A 19,932-nucleotide genomic window follows, 5' to 3' on the forward strand; every position below is an offset into this window, starting at 1 on the left:
CAGCGGTATTCCATAGGAAACACAGGAAACCCGCGAAAATGGCCGCCTTGTTGTCTGGAAGATAGTATAGTGCGTCGGCTAAATTGTATCAAAATATGGCAAGAAAGAGAGCTCGGTCCACTAAAGGACAGAAGGGAAGCAGTAAGGAAACGTCCCCAACCCCCAGAGGTGGTGTTAACAGGAAATCCAATGCGATTTGCACGAAGAATTCTCGTTCTTCCACCACACGCGCACGATCAGTGAAGCGGGACTTGAAATCGACAGATACTCCTTCGAAGAGAACGCCAGTTAATGTAGACGATTCAATCGGCATAGCGAAAGAAAAAGGTAGGTGTTCTTTAGACAAGGATTGCTGCGAACTGACACCAAAGCTACACTGAGGGCTTTTGTGAAGTAATTTGCTCGTAAGCTTATGTTTGTTAACCGATAAAACACGAATCAAAGATCGCCTGGATCTGTTACGTAACGATGTGCCACAGAATCGTTGATATGTGCAAAAAACTGGTGATTAAGGTGATTAAGATGCATAGAGACCTTCTTAGCTCAAGTTTACAATGAATCACGTTTTGCAGTTTCTGCTATTAGCAATATTTGATCATTCCACCATGGGATAACATTTGGTTTGAAGAGTGAAGTCTGTACAAATCTTAAAGCTTGTGGGGGTTGGGGGGGGGGGGGGGGATGACAGATTGCTCGTTGATGTCGGCGCGTTGACGCCGGTTTTTGCCGCATGATGTAGATGCCCGTAGGGAAAATTTAAATTTGAGGGGACCTGAAGGATAACACTGCTAGTGGTGTATAATGATCAATGGGCCAGTGGCCACACCCATAGGGGGTCTGGGGGCATCTTCTTGTAGGAAATTTTGAAAATGCCATTTGTTGCATTTTAAGACACTTAAAGTAAAATTTTTTGTCATTGTTAAGCTATCTTGAAGTATATTTTCAAAATTGCATTGCCACAATTATAGAATACATCAAGGCCTCTTGCAATAACACATTTTATATCCACATAATGGTCTACATTGTCTATTTTTAATTTACATTCCCTTAGAAAGTTAAGGTGCATCTCCATCTTGGCCACCCTGTTCCAGTAGGGGTGAAGTGACTAAGGATAATGCTATTATTGGTATAATTCTAGTCTGTTGTTGGTTCCCCCCCCCCCCCCCCCCGCTCCCAATTCTAGTCCAGACGTTTTTGTCACGTTGTCTTAGTGCCCATTCATACTGTACCCCTGGGTGAAGAGAGTTGCCAAGAGAGAAATGGTTGTCCCTCCCTAACTATGACTTAAGCATGGATTGATTCAAGACCTACATGACCTAGCAGGAAGTGGTAAATGAGGCTTACAGATTTTCATTTGGTGTGTCATTATTTTGAATTCCATAGGTGCCTCTCTGCGTGGCAAGAAAAGGAATTCATCCGTTCAAGATCTGTGTGACTCTCCTTCAAAAAAGCCCAAAATAGACTGTGCAAAGACCCCAAAGCAGAAGGGTGCTCAAATCATAGGTGATGACAAAAGCGACCCTTTCCAAGAACAAGGTAAAACAGCTGCACTGTCAAAACGAGCATCAAAGGGTGGTAAACATAAAAATGAAACTACATCGCAGTCTAGTTCATCAGACCTACAAGAAGTTCGCAGTGCCGCTAAAGCAACAAAAGATAAAGGCAAACAGAGGAAGGCAAGTCCTTTGAAACAAAATCATGTAGCTACTCCAGAGGATCTCCAAAAGTCACCAAGGAAGGACAAGGTTGTAGGGAAAAAGTTGAAACTGGACCTAGGAGGAGAAGTGAAAACAAAGGATGAATTGAAGGCTGGAGAGAAGAGTTCATCTGAAGAGTCTAGTGATGACGAGGGTGTGGCATGGGAAGATGTTGATGGTGAGAGGAGTATGCAGTTACACGCTTGTTTGATTGGAACAAAATATTTGTTTGCTCGCACAAATTATAACCTTTGATTGCTGAACTATATTAACTATACTTTGGTTCATTAAAAAAGCAAAAATGGTAGTACAGTAAAATCTCAATTTTTGGAATACTTAATTTTTCAAAACTCCCGATTCTTTGAATCAAGTCACTTCCCTCCACTAATTTTATCCTCAATTTCTTCAACTACTTGATTTTTCAAACCATTTTTTGTTTCCCTTGCAATTTCAAAAAATTGAATAATTTCCACTGTCAATAATAATGATTTAATTTGTTTAGCCATGCATTAGCTTTCACATACATTGAACCATGAAACTGCCCTGTTAACATACAGGCATTTAATTTATGGGGTCTGTCAGAATGGCAAAATAATAAATTATTATGATATACGCTGTACTCTGATAGATGTATTCCTTTTTTTTTTCTTATAGAGGCAAAAGTTGTTGACCATGTGATGGATGATCATGCAGCCTCAACATCACATCACCATCACTCACCCAGCAAAAAGAATGTCGAGATTAGCATCACAGTACCTGGAGCAAAAAAGAGGAAGAAAGGATGGTAACTTAGCATCTTGATGAAAATAGCTCTTGAAGACTTTTCTTGCAAAAGTCAAGCATGCTATTGTTAAATTTTCTGAATTGCATTTTCACCCAGTTTTGGAGGCCGACCATTTTCACTGGCACTCAGACTGGAAATTGTGCTGCTCCAGAAAATATCTGTCCTATATTTATACCCCTCTTGTGGAGTGTTCTTTGATTTGAAACCACCAGCCCCTTGCACCCCCCCCCCCCCCCCCTTTGAAATTCCAGCTTTGGTTCATGCTTTCCTTTAAAAAATTTGGCCTTTTGCACCCCTCTCTCTAGAATTTCCAGTAACCCTCCTTGGGGTGGGTATGGGTATTTTCTGGAACCACACAATATTATAAAGGCCACTTTAGTGCTCTTTCTATCCCTTGAATAAAAAGAGACTACCAGTATTCTGGGTTGTGCAAAATAATCTTTAGTTAATGGTAGATTATTGGTATGTACGCTATGTACATGTAAGCTTATACTGCAATTTTTTGTGCTGGCAATTGCAAATAAGGTTTACATGTATGTGCAAATAACATGTGTACCTCTACAGTGTTAAGAGCACGCAGATAAGACAAAAATGGTTATATAGGGTAATAAAGTAATTGTTTATTGTTAATGTTTTATAGAAAGAAACATACTAAGAATTTCTGCTAATAATAATCATCATCACCCTTTGTGTCATTGTTTTTTTTTTCCAGGAGTCAGGAAGATGTTATGAAATATATTAAACGAGCAATCAATAGATTTAGAAAAGATGTTTCTATCAAAGTTCATAAGGTACTTGGCAAAATTTTACAGCCTTTAGATTAATTGCTGACTGTTCCAAATGTATGCACATGCACATGTATGTTGTCTTCTTCTAATCACTAATGCGAGGAAAAGAAAACAGCTGTAGTGTGCTGACTGCATTAAATTTGATACATATATATCATGACAGACCTCTTAAGGTATGTGTTTGTTGAAGCAATTACAGCTGATATAGATCTTTTTTCATCTTTCGTTCATTATTCCCTTTAGGTTCACCTGTTGACGCTAGTTGCTCATGGATTTTTCAGAAATGGTGTCTGCAATGAGCCACTGATCCAGGTACATACATGTTAGAGGTATATAATTATTAGTTTATAATTGTGCAGACTGTGCTGAATGACTGTGAGGTAGGCCAGACAGGGGTATAATATTATACTTTCATGTACAGTGTTTAATTTGATATCAGGGATGTTAAATTATAAGGTATGTGTGCTCATATAATGTTAACAGTTTGTCATTCTTGCCCTAGGCTGTGCTGCTGTCACATGTTCCTGGTGATTTTATCTCTGGAAACAAAAGAAAGTGGGATGTTTCACGGCTGACAGACTTCTTGAAATGGTTAGTCTCCTGAACATCTCATGATTTTGTGAGTGGAATTGAAGGGGTGTGTGAAAAAAATGCCCTGATTGACTCTTGATCTCCTGTCAAATTCTCCTTTTTTGTACAAGGAATCTAAAAGCAATTTGCTAGGAGAATCTTGTGGTCTATCAGATGTCCTTAGGGTCTTTTTCCATGCACCCCTTCAATTAATAATAATCTCAGTAACATTTTCTAACTTTGCAATCAATGTAGTTAAATATTTTATATTTGATTCAATTTTATAGTTATGTTATATGAATTTGTAACGACAATTACATGTAAGTACATTTAGAAAGTAACAGATGGGTTTTCATTTTAATCATGTTCAATAATGTTTTAAACATAGTAGCATACACATGTATGCATTGCAGACCTATGTTCTTTAAAATACATGTGGTGCTGTTTTATTACCAAGTTCAGTCAGTCGAGCCTGATACAGTAGTAGTTGAAAATGGAAAGTTTTGCAAGATTTGGTCACTGTGTTCTTGCTGTTTGTGATGACTAGCTTGTTGAAACATTGTTTACGAGCAAGTACCCAGGAAAGCTTGCTAAGATATTTTTTGCTATCAAAATTGTAATTTTGTGTTCTTTGTTTAAAAATACAGGTTTCAGAGTGAGTTCTCAAGCACTGATGATGCAAAAACAGGTGACAAAGAGGTACTTAAAATTATAACAGTTAGAGTATACAAAGCATAATTTCGGCATTTGCTGTTCAAAGTTTCCTGCTAAACATCACCAAGGTCTTAAAAAGGGCTCAGTTTCTTTGACCTTTTAGTGGCCCACAACAAAAAAAGTGACATCTGAGTCAGTTTTTGTCCTATCTTTATCTTTGTTTGTACCTGTATTTTATGGTTGCTCAGGGTTGTCCCGAAGTCTCAGCTGAGCAGAGATAATCGCTAGCTGGATTTTGCCAGGCAATCACTTATAATCATTCGATATCTGAACCATATCAAACCATCTAAATGAAAAGTTTGCAATAAATTCCTGTCTACCTCGTGTACTGATGCCACCATAACAAGTAAAGTGATTGAAATAAAATCTTGTTTTGGGCACTTGTTTAGCATGTTCTCTTTTCGTGTACTGTGTGTACCATCTTGCAAATGCGAAGCTTGGTAGCCCCACACTTAAAACATTGCAAAAGATTGGAAACAAAAAAATTTGTTCCAGGACTTTCGCAAAAAATGCTGACTGGTTCAATGAAAATTGTATCCGCATTTCGTAGCTACATCCCTAGTTGCTAATTAATTTCTTGTCTTTTCCAGACAGACAAGCAGATATCCAAGCTGCTAAACTTATCTGAGGTTTGTGGGGCTAATTATTTTTTTGACTACCAAATTGAGTACCAAGTTGATAAGTTAAACCTGAATGACCAGTGATTGAGAGCCCTGTATGTAATTCAGTCATCTTTCCCTTCTTCAATCAGTATAACATGTATTTCTTGAGCACAAATTCTTTCAGTGTCAGCTCTTGTATTAGGCTACATGTAAGTGATGACCATGTCTACTTAAGGTGGCTCTAAACAGTTTCCAACACTTAGATTTTGATGGGTTGTTATAACCACTCTTTATCACTTGATGCTACAATCATGGTATCAAAAAACTGCCCAATCATTTAAGGTGGCTCTAAACTGTACCTACAGAATTTTTTTTAAACTTACACAAAAGTTGCGTCTTATCATGCTTATCAAAAGTTGATAATATAGAAAAATTTCACTGTGCCGTTTTTGAATTATAAGCCCCTAAAGTTGTAATAAGGGTGCTTTTAGGAGGTCATACTGTTGCTATGGTAACCTATTGCATGATAACAATGTGTTCACTAATGATTGGGCAGTTTTTTGATACCATGATTGTAGCATCTAGTGATAAAGAGTGGTTATAAAGACCCATCAAAATCTAAGTGTTGGAAACTGTTCTGAGCCACCTTAAAGCAGCAAAGATATATCTGCCTTCAGTTTTCCCCCAGTACTGGAATGCTCACTTCCCAGTACGTAGCATGGTCTCTTTTGTCAACACAATACCTTCATTCACTTGATTGCAATTTATCCACTGTCATTATCTCACTTTGGACAGTTCAAGTCTACATGTAGTATGTTAACTGCGGACGAGCAGAAATAAAAAGCAGCTAGATCTGTGGCTATTGATTCAGTCTTGAACTGGAGGCAGCATGGCCGAGTGGTTAGGGCACCAGACTTGAAATCTGGAGGTCACGGGTTCAAGGGCTGCCCTTACCACTAAGCTGGAGTTGTTTCTTGGTAGACCCCAGTTCAACTCCTGGTCATGCTTGCAAATAGCCAGCTGGTCTGCCTCTGGCCAGGTGGGATATTTAAGCCTGTTATGTTTATTTACAATATTTGTTTCTTTCAGGTTAGTGGCATACCTGAAAAGTAGCTAGTTGTAGCTAAGTGCATCATCCGCTATAAACATTCAACATTTAACATTTAACTGTGGACTGAGCACTCTTCTTGTTTTACAGCTTAAATTACATGTAGCTTAAATTGCATCGTGCCATGAAATAATTATGTCGTGAATTGTGAATACTGCGGCTCTGTAATGTATCAATGTAGGAAATTAACAGGAAGTTACCATCCCTTTTTCTTCAGGTCTTTGTTGCCATTCTCAGAGCCCATGGATTGCTGACAAGGCTTGTGTATTCTTTGCAGGTAAGAGATTTTTGTTGGAAAAAATTGTTGTCCATAGTTCTAATGCAGTGCAAACCTTCAGCAGGACACTGGTTTAGGGAGAATAAAGTGACAGACATTTTAGGCCAATATAATTGCATGGCATTAGTGTATGACTCTGTTTTGACTCTGTCTTAACATTTTTCATGTCAGCCTATCTCAGCAAAAGGTGATGCCGAGAATAAAACAAGTCCAAAAGTAAGTGTTAAAACTAAAAGTAGGAAATGGAGTCTTATACAAGGTCCCTTTGCAACTTCAGCCATATCACACTATGTTTTAGAGAGATCAGTCATTTTTGGTTGGTTGCATTAGCTGGAACTTTTGTGTTCATTAATTGACTTTTTGAATCAGTATCATGTTGCATCTAGAATCATCTGTGATCAAAATTCAGCAAGCCAGGAGTCAGCTTGTTTCTTTAAAGAAGCCATTCAACTAGCCAGAGACAGTACTTGACTCTAGTAGAACCCGGAAAATGGCCTGATATTTACTATCAACTGCTTCAACTAAATGTCATTTGAAATGTAGTTATAGGTGTATGGCAAAATCTATACAGTCTAGTTTGGGTAATTTCAATGAAATCACCCAGACTAGACCACTACAACTTCAATAATTATTATTGAAGTTGTAGTTTGTCTAAGAAGAGTAAGACCTGAATCTACTGTACATGCAGGAATATAACCTTTGTTTGTGGTAATGGAAGTGATGGTAATGGAAGCAATTCACATTAAGGAATATATGTTAGAAGAGGATCTGATTAAATGTCAGGTGTAGCTAGTTTTCATGCAGGGAGCCAACAAGAAACCTTCCCTCACTCAGTCAGTTGCACCAACTTGGATTGCCTATAGCTCAATGTATACTGTTGTATATGTGTTCATTAGTGCAGTAACATAAACATACTAGAATGATAACTCTTTTGTGCAGACTACAAAGAAGACTCCCAAAGGAAGTAAAACAGCACTAAAAGGCACTCCTGAGGGCCATGCAAAGAATTCAGCACAAGCTAAGAAGCAGAAGGATACCATTACACCAGAGGGCATCAAAACAGAAACTGAATCTGATCCACCAGCAACTAAATCAAAAGATGGCTCTCATAGTGGTAAATTAAAGAATGAACAGACAGAAAAAACTTTGAAAAAGAAGAGTGAGAAGTTATTAAATAACACAAAGAGTGCTACAAAGAACCTGAAAAATAATAGTAAAGCCAGTAAGGCTGAGTCGGAAGACAAGAATAATACAAAAGACATAGCGCTGAAGCAAAATAATAGGAAAAGACCATTACGCAAAAGAAAGAAGGTAGACTACTCCTCTTGTGGGAATGAGAGTGGAAGTGAAGCAGATGAGGAATGGAATGAAAAACTGACAAGTGAAAGTGAGGAGTCAGAAGACTTGAACAACTCTAGGGAGAACTCTAAGAAGAAAGACAAAACTCCTTTGGTGAGGAGAAGAGTGCCTTCTGCAGACAATGGTGGTGGCACACCAAATGAAGGGAGTGGGACCTCATTTGTTGATCTTGTGGATGATGATAGTGATTTTGAAGTCTCAAGCAAGCCATTGGTGAAAAGAAGAGTATCTGCAGGTTCATCAGGAAGCAAGAAAAAGGCCATGAAGATTATTAGCTCTGATGATTCAGATGAAAGTCTCAAATGTCTTGGAAGTGTTTGTAATGAAAATGGTAAATAATTAAAATAGGTACAGTGTACATGTAATTGCATATCTTTGTGATGAGGGTTCAGCCCATTTACCTGAATGTGTGAATTAAAAATTATTGTGATGCTTTATTTACCAAATAGAAGATGCTTTCTAACAAAACAGCACATACTTGAGGTTTCGAAAAACTGCTGACCTTAAATTGACCTCAAAAGAGCATTATCTCTCCTATTTGGTTTAGGATGTGACATGAAAAAAGCAAAAATGTTTACATTTGAGAGGGAGCTATGATTGCACTGGCAACACAGCATCCACGGGTATACAGCAGATACTGTATAGTCTAAAATAGAGTATTACTATACTGTACTTCTAGCCTCCAATACTTTATAGCCTCCAATACTTTATAGCCTCCAACAATTAAGCACCCAGTCTAAACAACAAACCTATTATCACTGCCTTGATTGATTGATTGATTGATTGATTTTTTTTGTTTTATTGAACAGATATTAACTGGTGGACAGAAGTGTATTTGCCTGTCGACAAAAAATGGATATGTAAGTGTACAACTGCAAGCTTTAATGTTTCCCATTTGCTTAAAATGTAAGAAAAAAGATAGTGAATGAAGGACCTGGTTTACAAGTTACACGGCTAGAATGGTTAGTTTCTGCAGCAACTGGTGAGAGATGGTTGCAAAGAAACAAGCTGTGTGTGTGTCATGGAGGTTGCTAGTAAAGCCAGTTTCTCTGCACATGATCCCTTAATGATGTATACATCATCAGTTTCCTAACCCTTTAAGACTATAGTTAGCAATAACAAGCTAAACAAGTGGTATTGCCTCATGAAGACTATTATTTTCGATGCAATTAAAAGAGTCTGTTGTCACAGAGAAGTAGGTCTATTATTTTCCAGAAAGCCATTTTTTTATTACATTAAAGCCTAAACTAAACGTACATGTGTCTACCCTTGCAAATTGAACCCATTGCATTTAAACCCCAAAGCCTGTCCACCACCTCTGTCACATACAATAACATAACTGTTTGCATTGAGAGGCTGATTTTACCCTAAAAGCAAGTTATGCTCCAGTGGAAGCTAAGAGGTACCAACCAAGAGACTGCATGTAATTCTAGTGTAACTGTTTTCTTCCATTATTTCATCTGTTTTCAGGTGTCCACCTTGAATCTTCCAGCGTCAATCATCCCGAGCTCTGTGAAAAACAGGCAACCCAACCTATGGTTTATGTTGTCTCATTTGATAACAGTGAGTACGGCGAACTTGAAAGCTGCAGTATATATTCATTACATGTATATGTACCTATCTCATTCTTCCCACGCCAGCACTTAGCCATTTGACAGCTTGAGAAAGATTAGGTAAGGTACAATGTAATGTTCTGAACATTACCTGTAGTGAGTTTCTTGTGCTGACAAGGGCCTAGCTCTCAAAGCATCATCTTCAGTAACTCACTGCAATGGTTAATTTACCTTCACCTACTTCAAACTGATAAATAGCTAAACATTTCACTTGCCTGCTGATACAGCTTCACAGTTTCTGAGAAACATGGAAACTAGTAACGAAAATGGATTTTTGCTTCATCTTTCATTTGTTTGTTTTTCAGAAAATGCTATCAAAGATGTTACCAATAGATATGCTTCTTCCTGGATGTCTAAGACCAGGAAACTTCGCATTGATTCAGATTGGTGGGATGACACCCTTCAGCCTTACAAATCAAGAAATAAGGTATCTTAAGTTGATCCCTTCACAAGCAACTCATGCAGTACCACTCAAATAGACATTAGTGTCAGTGATGACCTCTGTTTTATGCAACTTTTTAATATTTCAATTTTAATCTTTCTGGACAGAAAATGGATCAAATGGAAGATTCACTCCTTGAAGGTGGGTTTACTAGCTACCAGTTGCTCAGAGATAATGTTATCTACATGTACCAGAGACGTATTTTCAATGTCCAGTACTTTGTGGGATTTATTTGTGTAACTAAGAACTTAACTGATCGAAAAAAAATATTGATTAGTCAATGGATTGATTGATTTATGACTGATTACATTTTCAGACATTTTGTGCAGCCATGAATCTATTTCATTCATACACTTTTCCATTATTATTCCCTCCAGATCAGCTACTTGAGAAACCTTTGCCTACCAGCATAACTGAGTTTAAAAACCATCCACTGTAAGTATCAATAAATGGTAATTTTTGCTACATTAATTATAAATCTGTGTTTCCGTTCGGATTTAACAATGGGCCACCTTTGTTTCAACGCCTGAAACAAATACCCACGAGGAAAACTTGTAGTACAAACAAAAAGAGTAATTATGAAATATCAAAGTCAACAAGATGATAGAGTTACCAGTTTGAACTCCTCTAGCCTCACAAATCTTCCTATGGAACTGTTTTAAAGTAGTAACTGCTTGTCACATGAAGCAACATCAACCATCGGCAACAACCAGCACAGAATGTCTCCTATTATAGCAGGAATTACTAAAGTTTCAAACATGTTTTGAGATTGACATGCTGGCCAGTTTACTAGCTATTAAGTTGCAAAACACATATTTCTGGTTGTTTGCAGATATGTGCTAAAGAGGCATGTCTTGAAATTTGAAGGTTAGTGTGAGGTAGAACAACATTACTGCATGAGGTTATCATGGGATATAATCGCCATCCATGTTACTCTGTTAGTGCTTGTTTGCAGTTTCTTCTCCATGTACAGTACCTGATCGCTTCACACTAAATAGGGTTTCAGCCATAAGGGTTCAGTTGTAGAGTCATAGATGCTCTTCTCTTTGTACTAGATTACTTTCTTTCTTCATCTTCGGTCTTTCCCTCCATTTCTCCCTTTCTTTTGTCTTTTTTTTTTCTGTCCATCAATCTCTCTGTCAGTAGTAACTGGGGTCACTGAAGTTTCCATTCCAGTTTCATGTATGTACTGTCATAGCCAGCAGCACTGTTACAATCAGTCCTATTGCTCCATGTAATGTGCAAGGGTAGGTGACATCCTGATAGTGATTTATAATTTATTATACTGATTTGTTTTGTTTATTCCATAGCCATATACCCAGAAACTGCAGCCATTTTAGGTTACTGTCGTGGTGAGGCAGTGTACTCAAGAGAATGTCTTCATATGGTTGGTTTTGATACTAAGCATGCCCATTCGGCAAAGTTAATATTTATTTCAACTGCATCCAACACAACCCTTTTTGCCACAATACATGTTATATCATGTATCTCTCTCCAAGATGTTGGTTACAAGATACTTAAAATAATTATGCTCTTGCCAGTAGCATTACTGGACACAGTTTCCTGCCACTAAATTCCAAAAACGCAATACAGGAATAAAAGAAAAACCAAGATCATCTAGTTGGACTGTACAGTTTCCTACAAGCCAAACATTCATCCGTAGTAAAAAAAAAAAAGTTTTGAAGTCCAACATCTGGTCGTTTTACACTACGATGCAGAATGAAACACCTCTAGGACATTTGGAAATTTAGTCTTGATATTGAGTTTATCAAAAATTATCTTAATGTGTTCTTATGTTGTTTTTTCTTGTAGCTGCACACAAGGGAAAAGTGGTTGAATGAGGCTTTAGTTGTCAAGGTACATGAAACCTCAGCTCACAGTGCTGTTTGTGAGTTGACATAATCACGAGATGCAATTTATCACGTCATAACCCTGGCTTGCTGTTAATCCCATTGGCGGTACCATCTACCCTTGATCATTTAGTGTCTGTTTTAAACAAGCGTGCTTAGTTGTCTGATCTTGGCCTCAGAACTGGTACAGCTTTTGATTGCAACAAAATCAACTTTACAAACTCGACCATCCTAAACTTGCCTATTCATTGTATATTCATTAGGTTTTTACCGTGGTGGGGGTTACAATGAAATTCTACACGTGGCACATCTTCCTTTAGCCCATTATGAATGATTTGCAATATAAATGGAGCAGCCAATGGTCTTACGTGAACATTGATGCAAGGAAGCTTTTTTAATTATTGGAAATGATTGTACAAACATTTTTTTTTTTTCAGCAAGGGGAGAAACCATACAAGATTGTCAAGGGACGACCAAAACGGGTAAGAACTGTACAGTTATGAAGTGTTGCCAGAAACTTGTTGTAGGTATTGTTTAAGTTTTTGTTGTTTAAGTAAACATCGCCATTAAGGTTGTTTTTTTGTTGTGTGGTGTGGTATTATAGAATCAACCAATTCATGAGCGAGATTCTGTGACCATTGACCTCTTTGGCAGATGGCAGACGGAGAAGTACAAACCACCACCAGCTAAAGATGTGAGTGAATTTAATGACCCCCTCCCCTAACAATGAAAATTCATAAATTTCTCAGGGCTGATTAATATTTGATGAGGTAAGGTTTGCTAGTCTTGGGTAATCTGTCCTGGTGTAGTCTAGTCTATCTCTAGTTTAGTCTAGTCTAGTCTGTTTCTAGTCTTGTCAAGTCAATTCAGTTGTAGTCTATCTGCAATCAAGCGTATAGTATAGTATAGTATAGTATAGTATAGTCTACTGTAGTCTAGTCTAGTCTAGTCTATTTGTTTTTTTGTTTTATTATTTCCTCCATTCGTTATTGTATTACAAAGATATTTTTTTACATTGCAAAGTCATTATTATAGTACAAGATATCTTTCTTTAAAAATATTTAAAGATATTAAAGAAAGCAAGAAATGGAGACGACCAGAATATAGTAAGACTAATTAATGCCCTTAAAATACTGTATATTACCAATTTTTAAAACGCAGATCACTAGTTTAGTCGATTCAAGTGTAGTCTATCTCCAGTCAAACGTATAGTGTAGTCTATCTCTAGTGTAGTGTAGTCTACTCTATTCTAGTCTAGTCAAGTCAATTCAAGTGTAGTCTATCTTAGTCTAGTGTGTTGTAGTTTATTCTATTCTGGTCTAGTCAAGTTAATTCAAGTGTAGTCTATCTCCAGTCAAACGTATAGTGTAGTATTGTCTAGTCTAGCTCGCATTTTTAGGTGTGTAGACGTATAAGTCAAAGTCTTGGTTGAATTTACTTTGTAGGGAAAAGTACCAAGGAATGAGTATGGCAATGTAGAGTTGTTCCTGCCTTGTATGCTTCCTCCAGGAACAAAACATATTCAAAGTACGTTGTGTTGTTTAGCCAATGGAGTCATTCTTGTCGCCTCCATCTTCACTGACGATTTCACTACACATCCCTTGCGATACGTAACCATTGTTGCCCAAGGATAGTTTATAGTACAATGAAACCTGCATTAAGCAGACCCCATATTAAGCGGACACCCTCTATTAAGTGCACACCAGCTTGAGTCCCAAAATTTCCTTCCCAAATTTACTGTTAAATAAACCTGCATTCAGCGGACACCTCTGTTAAGCGGACGCGGACACCAATATTAAGCCATTTTGTTACAGAAAACCTGCAATAAACGGCCACTTCAAGGGCTTTTTGCTTCTACAAGTTCATCTCAGACTCCTTTAACATTGTTCAGCGATGTCGTTTTAAAGCTAAGTAGATTATTCCAGATTGATGCATTGACTGACTGGACATTCTGCTATGAGCAGTCTTCGACCTTATTGCACAATATATTAGGACCTGTTTAGAGCGGACACCCTGTATTAAGTGGACACTAGTGAGTGGCCCAAGGGTGTCCGCATAATACAGGTTTCACTGTAACATTCATTTGAATGTCCAGTGTATACGAAGATGTAGCCTTGTAACTGGCGCTTGCCTGGCTGTGTACGTGTAGTGCTTTAGGTTGCTATAAGATGCAACAAGAAATCAAAACTAAGTGTTATTTCTTTCATTGTCTGTTTTTAAGTTAATGGAATCCAACGAGTTGCAAAGAAACTTGGCATTGACTGCGCCGGAGCTGTGGTTGGATTTGATTTTCATTGTGGCTTCAGCCATCCAGTGTAAGTATCCACTGTAATGTTATAGCCTGGGGGGACTACCATGTGGAAAGGATGAAAAACGTTGAATTAGACCCCAGAGTGGACCAGTTTGGGCGTGGCTGGAGGTTTGTTTGACCCTTAAAAGATACCACTTGAAACAAAACTGACAGCGTTTGTTTTATTATTACTTCAAATGCACCCTAAAAGATACCTTGACGGCAAAAAATAGTGGCGTTTCGTCATCAACACCCTAATTGAGACTAAAACCCTGTGAGTTACACCCCTTAGAGAGACGATGAGCGTCCCCGACCTTTTCACGTGGGAGTACCCCTTCCCCAGGTATTGTCTTTTCGTTAGCAAATCCTTACATCGACAGATTTTTTGCTATTGTGAAGCAATCATATTGTGAATCTAGTTTTGGTTGCAGTAGTGAGAAGATAAGCATTGTTTGTTGCATTGACGCTTTTTCGTCCTTCAACAGACATTGTTTTGAAACCTGTAGCGCACACACAGCAGGCAACAGTTAAAGTCTTTAATATTGCAGATAATGGGAGACAATTCAGAGGCGTTTTTTTTTTTGTCAGTAATCGGCATGAGGAAGGAACGATCATTTTGGAACCGTTTTGAAATGAAACTCTTTAATGTTAAAAGGGAAATTAATTTTTACATATGTTGTGTTGTATTTATAACAGCATTGATGGTGTAGTGGTTTGTGAGGAGTTTGAGCAAGTGCTGCTGGACGCGTGGCAAGAAGAAGAGGAACAAGCCGAGAAGAAGAAGGCAGAGGTATGTTCATAACACTGTCTGTAGGAATCTTAATGTATTGCATATCAAATCTGTAATCTACAGTATCCCTCTATATCTAGAGCGGTTTATAATTGACTGTCGGAAAGCCAAACTCATAGTAATCACTCTGGCCAATCACAAAAGACACAGACAATCCGATGAACCAATCAAAACTCAAAGCGTTACATCTAGCTGACGCGAAGCGCGGAAAAACAAGTGCGAGCGAGTCACGACTGGTACGGGCTCTACTTCTTATTGGTTAAGAAAGTAGCACGAGTTTTTTTTAAGCCAATCTCTTAACGAAGTAATGGAAAACCAAAGCTTTCAACAGTCACGTGAAAACCGCTCCAGACACAAGTTGTGCTCCCAACCAGGGTAGTAGATATACTACCAATTGTAGAAAAATGATACAGTTTCAAAACTGTTGAGCAGAAATGAAGCTATTCGTCAAACTTGTAATGCCTTTTGTTACTACATGTACAATTATTAACATTTTTGCTTTTGCTCAACAGAAGCGTGAAAAACGTATGTTGGCCAATTGGAGGCTTTTAACCAGATCGCTTTTAATAAGAGAGCGACTCAAGAAAAGATACGATACCGAGGTAACTAGCACAGTAAATTGTGGAAAGTAACATCGCTGTTGACCTTTAGATTTAGCTATGTCACGCAGCAAATTGTAAACATTTTAATGCAAATAGTAACAAATTATGACGCAAAATGTAACATTAACCCGAAATGTAACAACTTTGAACGCAAAATGTCATCTACTACAAAAAAAAAATGTGTTTGTCATGTTAAGTTGGTGTCTGTCCGAAGTTGTTCCAATTTGCTTTCAGAAATTAATATATTTCGAATGAAAGAATCGTTACAGTTTGCGTGAAGCGTTATTTACATTTCGGGTTTATGTCACATTTTGCGGAAAAATTTGTTACTTTTCTGAGTTACTGTTCAATCATTTTGCGTTGTTACCACTCACGGCGTAGCTAGTACTTTTTCTTCGGCGTAACAACATTTAGCACTCTTTTTTTTCTAGGAGACCAGCAATGTAGAAGCTTCAAGCAGTGCCAATGGAAATGACGATGTAGTAACAGACACTTCAGTTTCGTGGCCTCTTAACAGACAAGGTAGCGTTATGTTGATTCAGTGTTAGGGGTATTTGTATACACCATTAGTAAATGGCTAATTGTGACCAGAATGCTCAATCGTCGACTAAAATGCTGGTCGTTCATAACTTTGACAACAGCTTCCTCTGTATAGCATACTTATTTTACAAGCATGCGTTAAGTTTCCTAAGGAACTTGCCGGAAACACCCAGAAAAGTAGTGCCCCTCGATCACTGCTGCACGCAGGGTGAAAACAGAGCGAGCAGTAGAAGTCGGGTCTGTTGTCTATACAGCCACAGCTTGGGGTACTTCTACTCCCTGGATGGGATGCTAGTCCATCGTAGGGTTACCCCTAGCAATGAATACCCCAGAATCCATTTATACGTCTGGGTGAAGAGAGGCACTGTGAAGGTAGTGGCTTTCCCAAGAACACAACTCAACGAGTCTGTAACATGTTGTTGCTAACAGTAACTTGCCTGCAAATGGCTTGTTTCCAGTTCCTTTGTATTTGATGACGTCACATAGGACCAGGAAAAGGTTGAATGAAAACCCTAAAACGACCCTTTTTCCTGCAGTCATCTGTAATGATTAGCTGTTGCAAGACACTTATCAAAAGGCAGGGTTTCTTGCAAAGTGACACAATATTTCATGTTTTTTGTAGTTTGTTTGTTTGTTTGTTTGTTTTGCAACAACCTTACAGAAGGGAGTACCTTATTCCATTGTAGCAATCTAACAATCCCTTGCAGGGGCAGATCTATGGGGAGGGTGCAGGGGGGGTGCACACCCCCTCCCCCTTAGATGAAGCCTTCTTCTTTGTATTCGCTTTTAAAATTTGTTTACCTCACCAGTCAGTTATGCCAATCCTTAGTGGTGCACCCCTCCTAAAAAAAATCCTGGATCTGCCCCCGTCTTAGTCAAAACTTATTACTTTCTGGGATGTCTTTGCAGAGGGAAAATCAAGTGTCGCAGGTGAGGGACATTGTCATGTCTTTCCAAAGAGTGGACACAAGAAGGATGCAGTGACTGGAGAATGGACCAAATCATGCGCCTGTGGATTAACTCTTCCATTTGAGAAAATGTAGACAGAGAAATCGATCTCTGCTCTTCACTGCGATGATGTAGTGAAATGAAGGGAATGGCTGCAGGAACAGGTTCCATCTGCAAGACTGTGGAACCATCCTTGCAGGCCACTTTTTCACAGTCATGCAGATCATCAAGATTAAAACAAAACCAAAAAATATATTATATCTATCTGGTATAGAGACACTATTTTTAAGCTATTTTATCCTAAAAAGTTGTATCATTTAATCCCTTATTATAACACTGCTCATTGTCATGAATAGTACTGAATTTCTGAGTGTCAAGGTTTTCCATCCAGTTCCACTCTACCTGTACTCCCAAACTAATGGCAATTTCCTGGGCAAACTAACGGAAATTGTGGTATTTATGCCACGAAAACAACACGCTACAACAATGGGAATATCAAGCATACTTCATTTTTATGTAAAAGTATATTATCTTCCATTTGTACATTATCTTTTTTTTTTTTTTTTTTTTTTTTTTTTTGATGTTGCAGTTTTTCAAAACCAAAACGTTTATTATGTTAACAAGGTTATCCCTTTTGAGAACACTGACAAGCATTGTCAGAGGATAGCCACTGGCAGATATACTGTACGACCATGCTAACATGAACACAGTTTACTCACTACAAATATACTGCAATGGTAGCAAAATGGTTCATGAAAAGACACTTTTATTCATTATTTTCTAATTTTTCTTTAATTTTTTTTTCTAAACTACATTGGCAGAGAATCTCTGTTACCATTGAGTTGCATTGTTCAGTTGTTTTGTTTGTATAAGTTACCACTGTTATAAACAAATAACCATCTCTGCATAGTTTGATAAATATCATCTCCTTTAAGAAAGGGGTTGGCACAGATAAGGTCTGCAAAATTAGGCAGACCTCTGCACATTTCTATCAGGTATGTCAACCAAAGTAGATGAAATTTGGAACAAAATACCATGTTCTGTATGTTTTGAGGTTAACTGATATTTCTTTTACTTTACATTGTATTCTTATTAAAATAAAAGATTTGTAATCTAGAGCAATTACTTTTCTGCTGTCATGAAGTTCTCTGCTTGCTCTGCATAGGCATTTACGTGATTTTTCATGGGTAGAACTTCTCATTTTTTTAAACACAAAGCTCAAACTACAGTTAACTTTCAGCCCAGAACCAGTATATGACAACATGGGATGAAGGGTCAAAAAAAGAGAACAGTCCAACGTTGTATCAGTCTAATAAAATTAACACTGTGATTATTATTCTCTCTTCAAACTTGCAGTCAGGTTTTTAGAATGTTGGGTCTTGACTGGCAAATAGTTTGGAGTACAATAACTAAATCTCCCAAACCAAAACTGTTAAAATGTTTAGAATTTTTAGGCGTAAACCTGTGGAGATCTTGTCCCTACAAGTGTAGCTGTAGTTAAAAGGCATAAAATGAGAGCAGCTGATTGCCTATAGGAAACAACTTGTCTCAGATACCACAGTTTGTCTCTGCAGCATGGCTTTTTCTTTTGTATCAAGAAGTTGCGGCAGGCATCAAGAGGTTTGAGACATGCTCACATCAAGACTGACTGAAAGCTTGCAGAGCAACTGCAAGCCTTTTGTCTCTCGCAAACTGAGAGATTTTTTTCTCCTGAGTGGCACTGGCAGTCAGCAGACTATCGGTTGAAAGCAACAAGTCTGATAAGATTGCAGTCTTGAGGATGTCGCTGTGCTATGCCACACCTTAGTAACAGCTCAATGTATGGTGGCCAGTGAGCATCCTTAATTCTTAAGTATGGGTCATGTGGTCTACTGTATGACATGTTCATCAGGTCCTGTTAAGACAGAAATATTATTCTAAAAGAGGCAAAGGGAGAGCTACACGACATTAATCTTGAGAGTATGTCCAAATATTCTGACCACGTGTAGTATTTTCTTCCTCTGCAGAGGTAGAAAATTGAAGTTGGTATCAGAAAAAACAAATGTTGGGTAGCAGGGATGGGCTTGAGGGTTGGGGTGACAACTGTTATAAGCACTGTTTGGGAAGAACGTAGAAAAATGCTTGGAAGTTAATGCTTTAAATCAGGAACAAAATTGGTACAGAAAACTAGAAATATCACCAGTACATTACCAAACATATCGCAAACTTTGCACAAACTTTTGCAAAGATTGGAAGATGGCCCAAATTTTCAGGCAACATTTATGACTACATAGTATTTCTCACTGTCCTCACTCTTGTTTCAAACAATAACAAAGATACTGTAAACTGCCACTTATAAGCCCCCACTCTTATAACCTTGACTACCCTGGTTATAGGCCTGTCTAACTGTAAACCAAAAAATACATATGGGTTATTGACCAAGTGTGAGATCAAGATGGCTGGATATTGGCCAAGTTCTTTTCTCACGTGTTTATGGACCAAGACGGAGTCAAGGTCCATAAACTCACAAAAAAAGAATGAGGCCAATATCCAGCGATCTTGACCGAATAAGCTTGGTCATTAAAGGATTTATTATATGGCTTTCGGGGAAATCTTTTCTTCCAGGACACAGCAGGTGGTCCTGAGCGGGCAAGATAGCTCCATCTTGCCTGCTCATGGAGCTGGCCATAAAATAAATCTGGTTATAAGCCCCCTCTAGGTTTCCTTGTTTTGAGTTTGTTTTATTACATATGATGTTTAAAAACTTAATTAAAACCAGTAAATGAAAAATCTTTTTCAGTCAACACAGCTATAGCTCATTTTGAAAATTTTTTTATTCCAGATTTTAGTCCCCTCAGATATAAGCCCCTCCGTTTATAAGGCCTTCTAAAGCCCTTACAAAGTTGAATAAGTCCGGGGATTATAAACCTCAGTTTATGGTACCGTAAATGTATCACAAACAATATTGCTTGCCTGCTC

The 19,932-nt window shown here is 38.0% G+C and overlaps 2 protein-coding genes across 4 annotated transcripts in view; one reads left to right on the forward strand and one right to left on the reverse strand.

Annotated features, from left to right (window-relative positions):
- On the forward strand, positions 1-18,096 carry LOC110041174 (DNA repair protein complementing XP-C cells homolog). Its single transcript, XM_089276380.1, has 27 exons — positions 1-327; positions 1,384-1,875; positions 2,352-2,481; positions 3,194-3,272; positions 3,513-3,581; positions 3,772-3,860; positions 4,487-4,538; positions 5,144-5,182; positions 6,481-6,540; positions 6,712-6,756; positions 7,480-8,230; positions 8,709-8,759; positions 9,370-9,462; positions 9,818-9,939; positions 10,062-10,095; positions 10,332-10,389; positions 10,787-10,821; positions 11,265-11,341; positions 11,767-11,811; positions 12,242-12,286; positions 12,409-12,498; positions 13,250-13,331; positions 14,026-14,119; positions 14,791-14,884; positions 15,397-15,486; positions 15,918-16,008; positions 16,936-18,096. Exons 1-27 carry the CDS (start codon positions 96-98, stop codon positions 17,067-17,069), a joined length of 3,273 nt encoding a protein of 1,090 aa, XP_089132506.1. The 5' UTR covers positions 1-95; the 3' UTR covers positions 17,070-18,096.
- LOC110041152 (centromere protein K-like) overlaps positions 17,724-19,932 on the reverse strand; it is a 26,552-nt gene continuing 24,343 nt past the window's right edge. For all 3 annotated transcript variants that reach the window (XM_020746428.2, XM_020746430.2, XM_020746429.2), the window contains exon 12: positions 17,724-18,868. In XM_020746428.2, coding sequence (XP_020602087.2) covers positions 18,710-18,868 — 159 coding nt within the window. In that variant the 3' untranslated portion in view covers positions 17,724-18,709. The remainder of the gene's footprint in view (positions 18,869-19,932) is intronic.

Source organism: Orbicella faveolata, unplaced genomic scaffold (assembly GCF_042242905.1).
Source record: "Orbicella faveolata isolate gen_17 unplaced genomic scaffold, um_ofav_v1 contig_4, whole genome shotgun sequence".
NCBI lineage: Eukaryota > Metazoa > Cnidaria > Anthozoa > Scleractinia > Merulinidae > Orbicella > Orbicella faveolata.

Coding starts and splice junctions, on each gene's coding strand:
- LOC110041174 (XM_089276380.1), top strand. CDS start 96: ATGGCAAGAAAGAGAGCTCGGTCCACTAAAGGACAGAAGGGAAGCAGT. Junction 3,861..4,486: donor CTGACAGACTTCTTGAAATG/GTTAGTCTCCTG, acceptor TTAAAAATACAG/GTTTCAGAGTGAGTTCTCAA. Junction 11,812..12,241: donor ATGAGGCTTTAGTTGTCAAG/GTACATGAAACC, acceptor TTTTTTTTTCAG/CAAGGGGAGAAACCATACAA.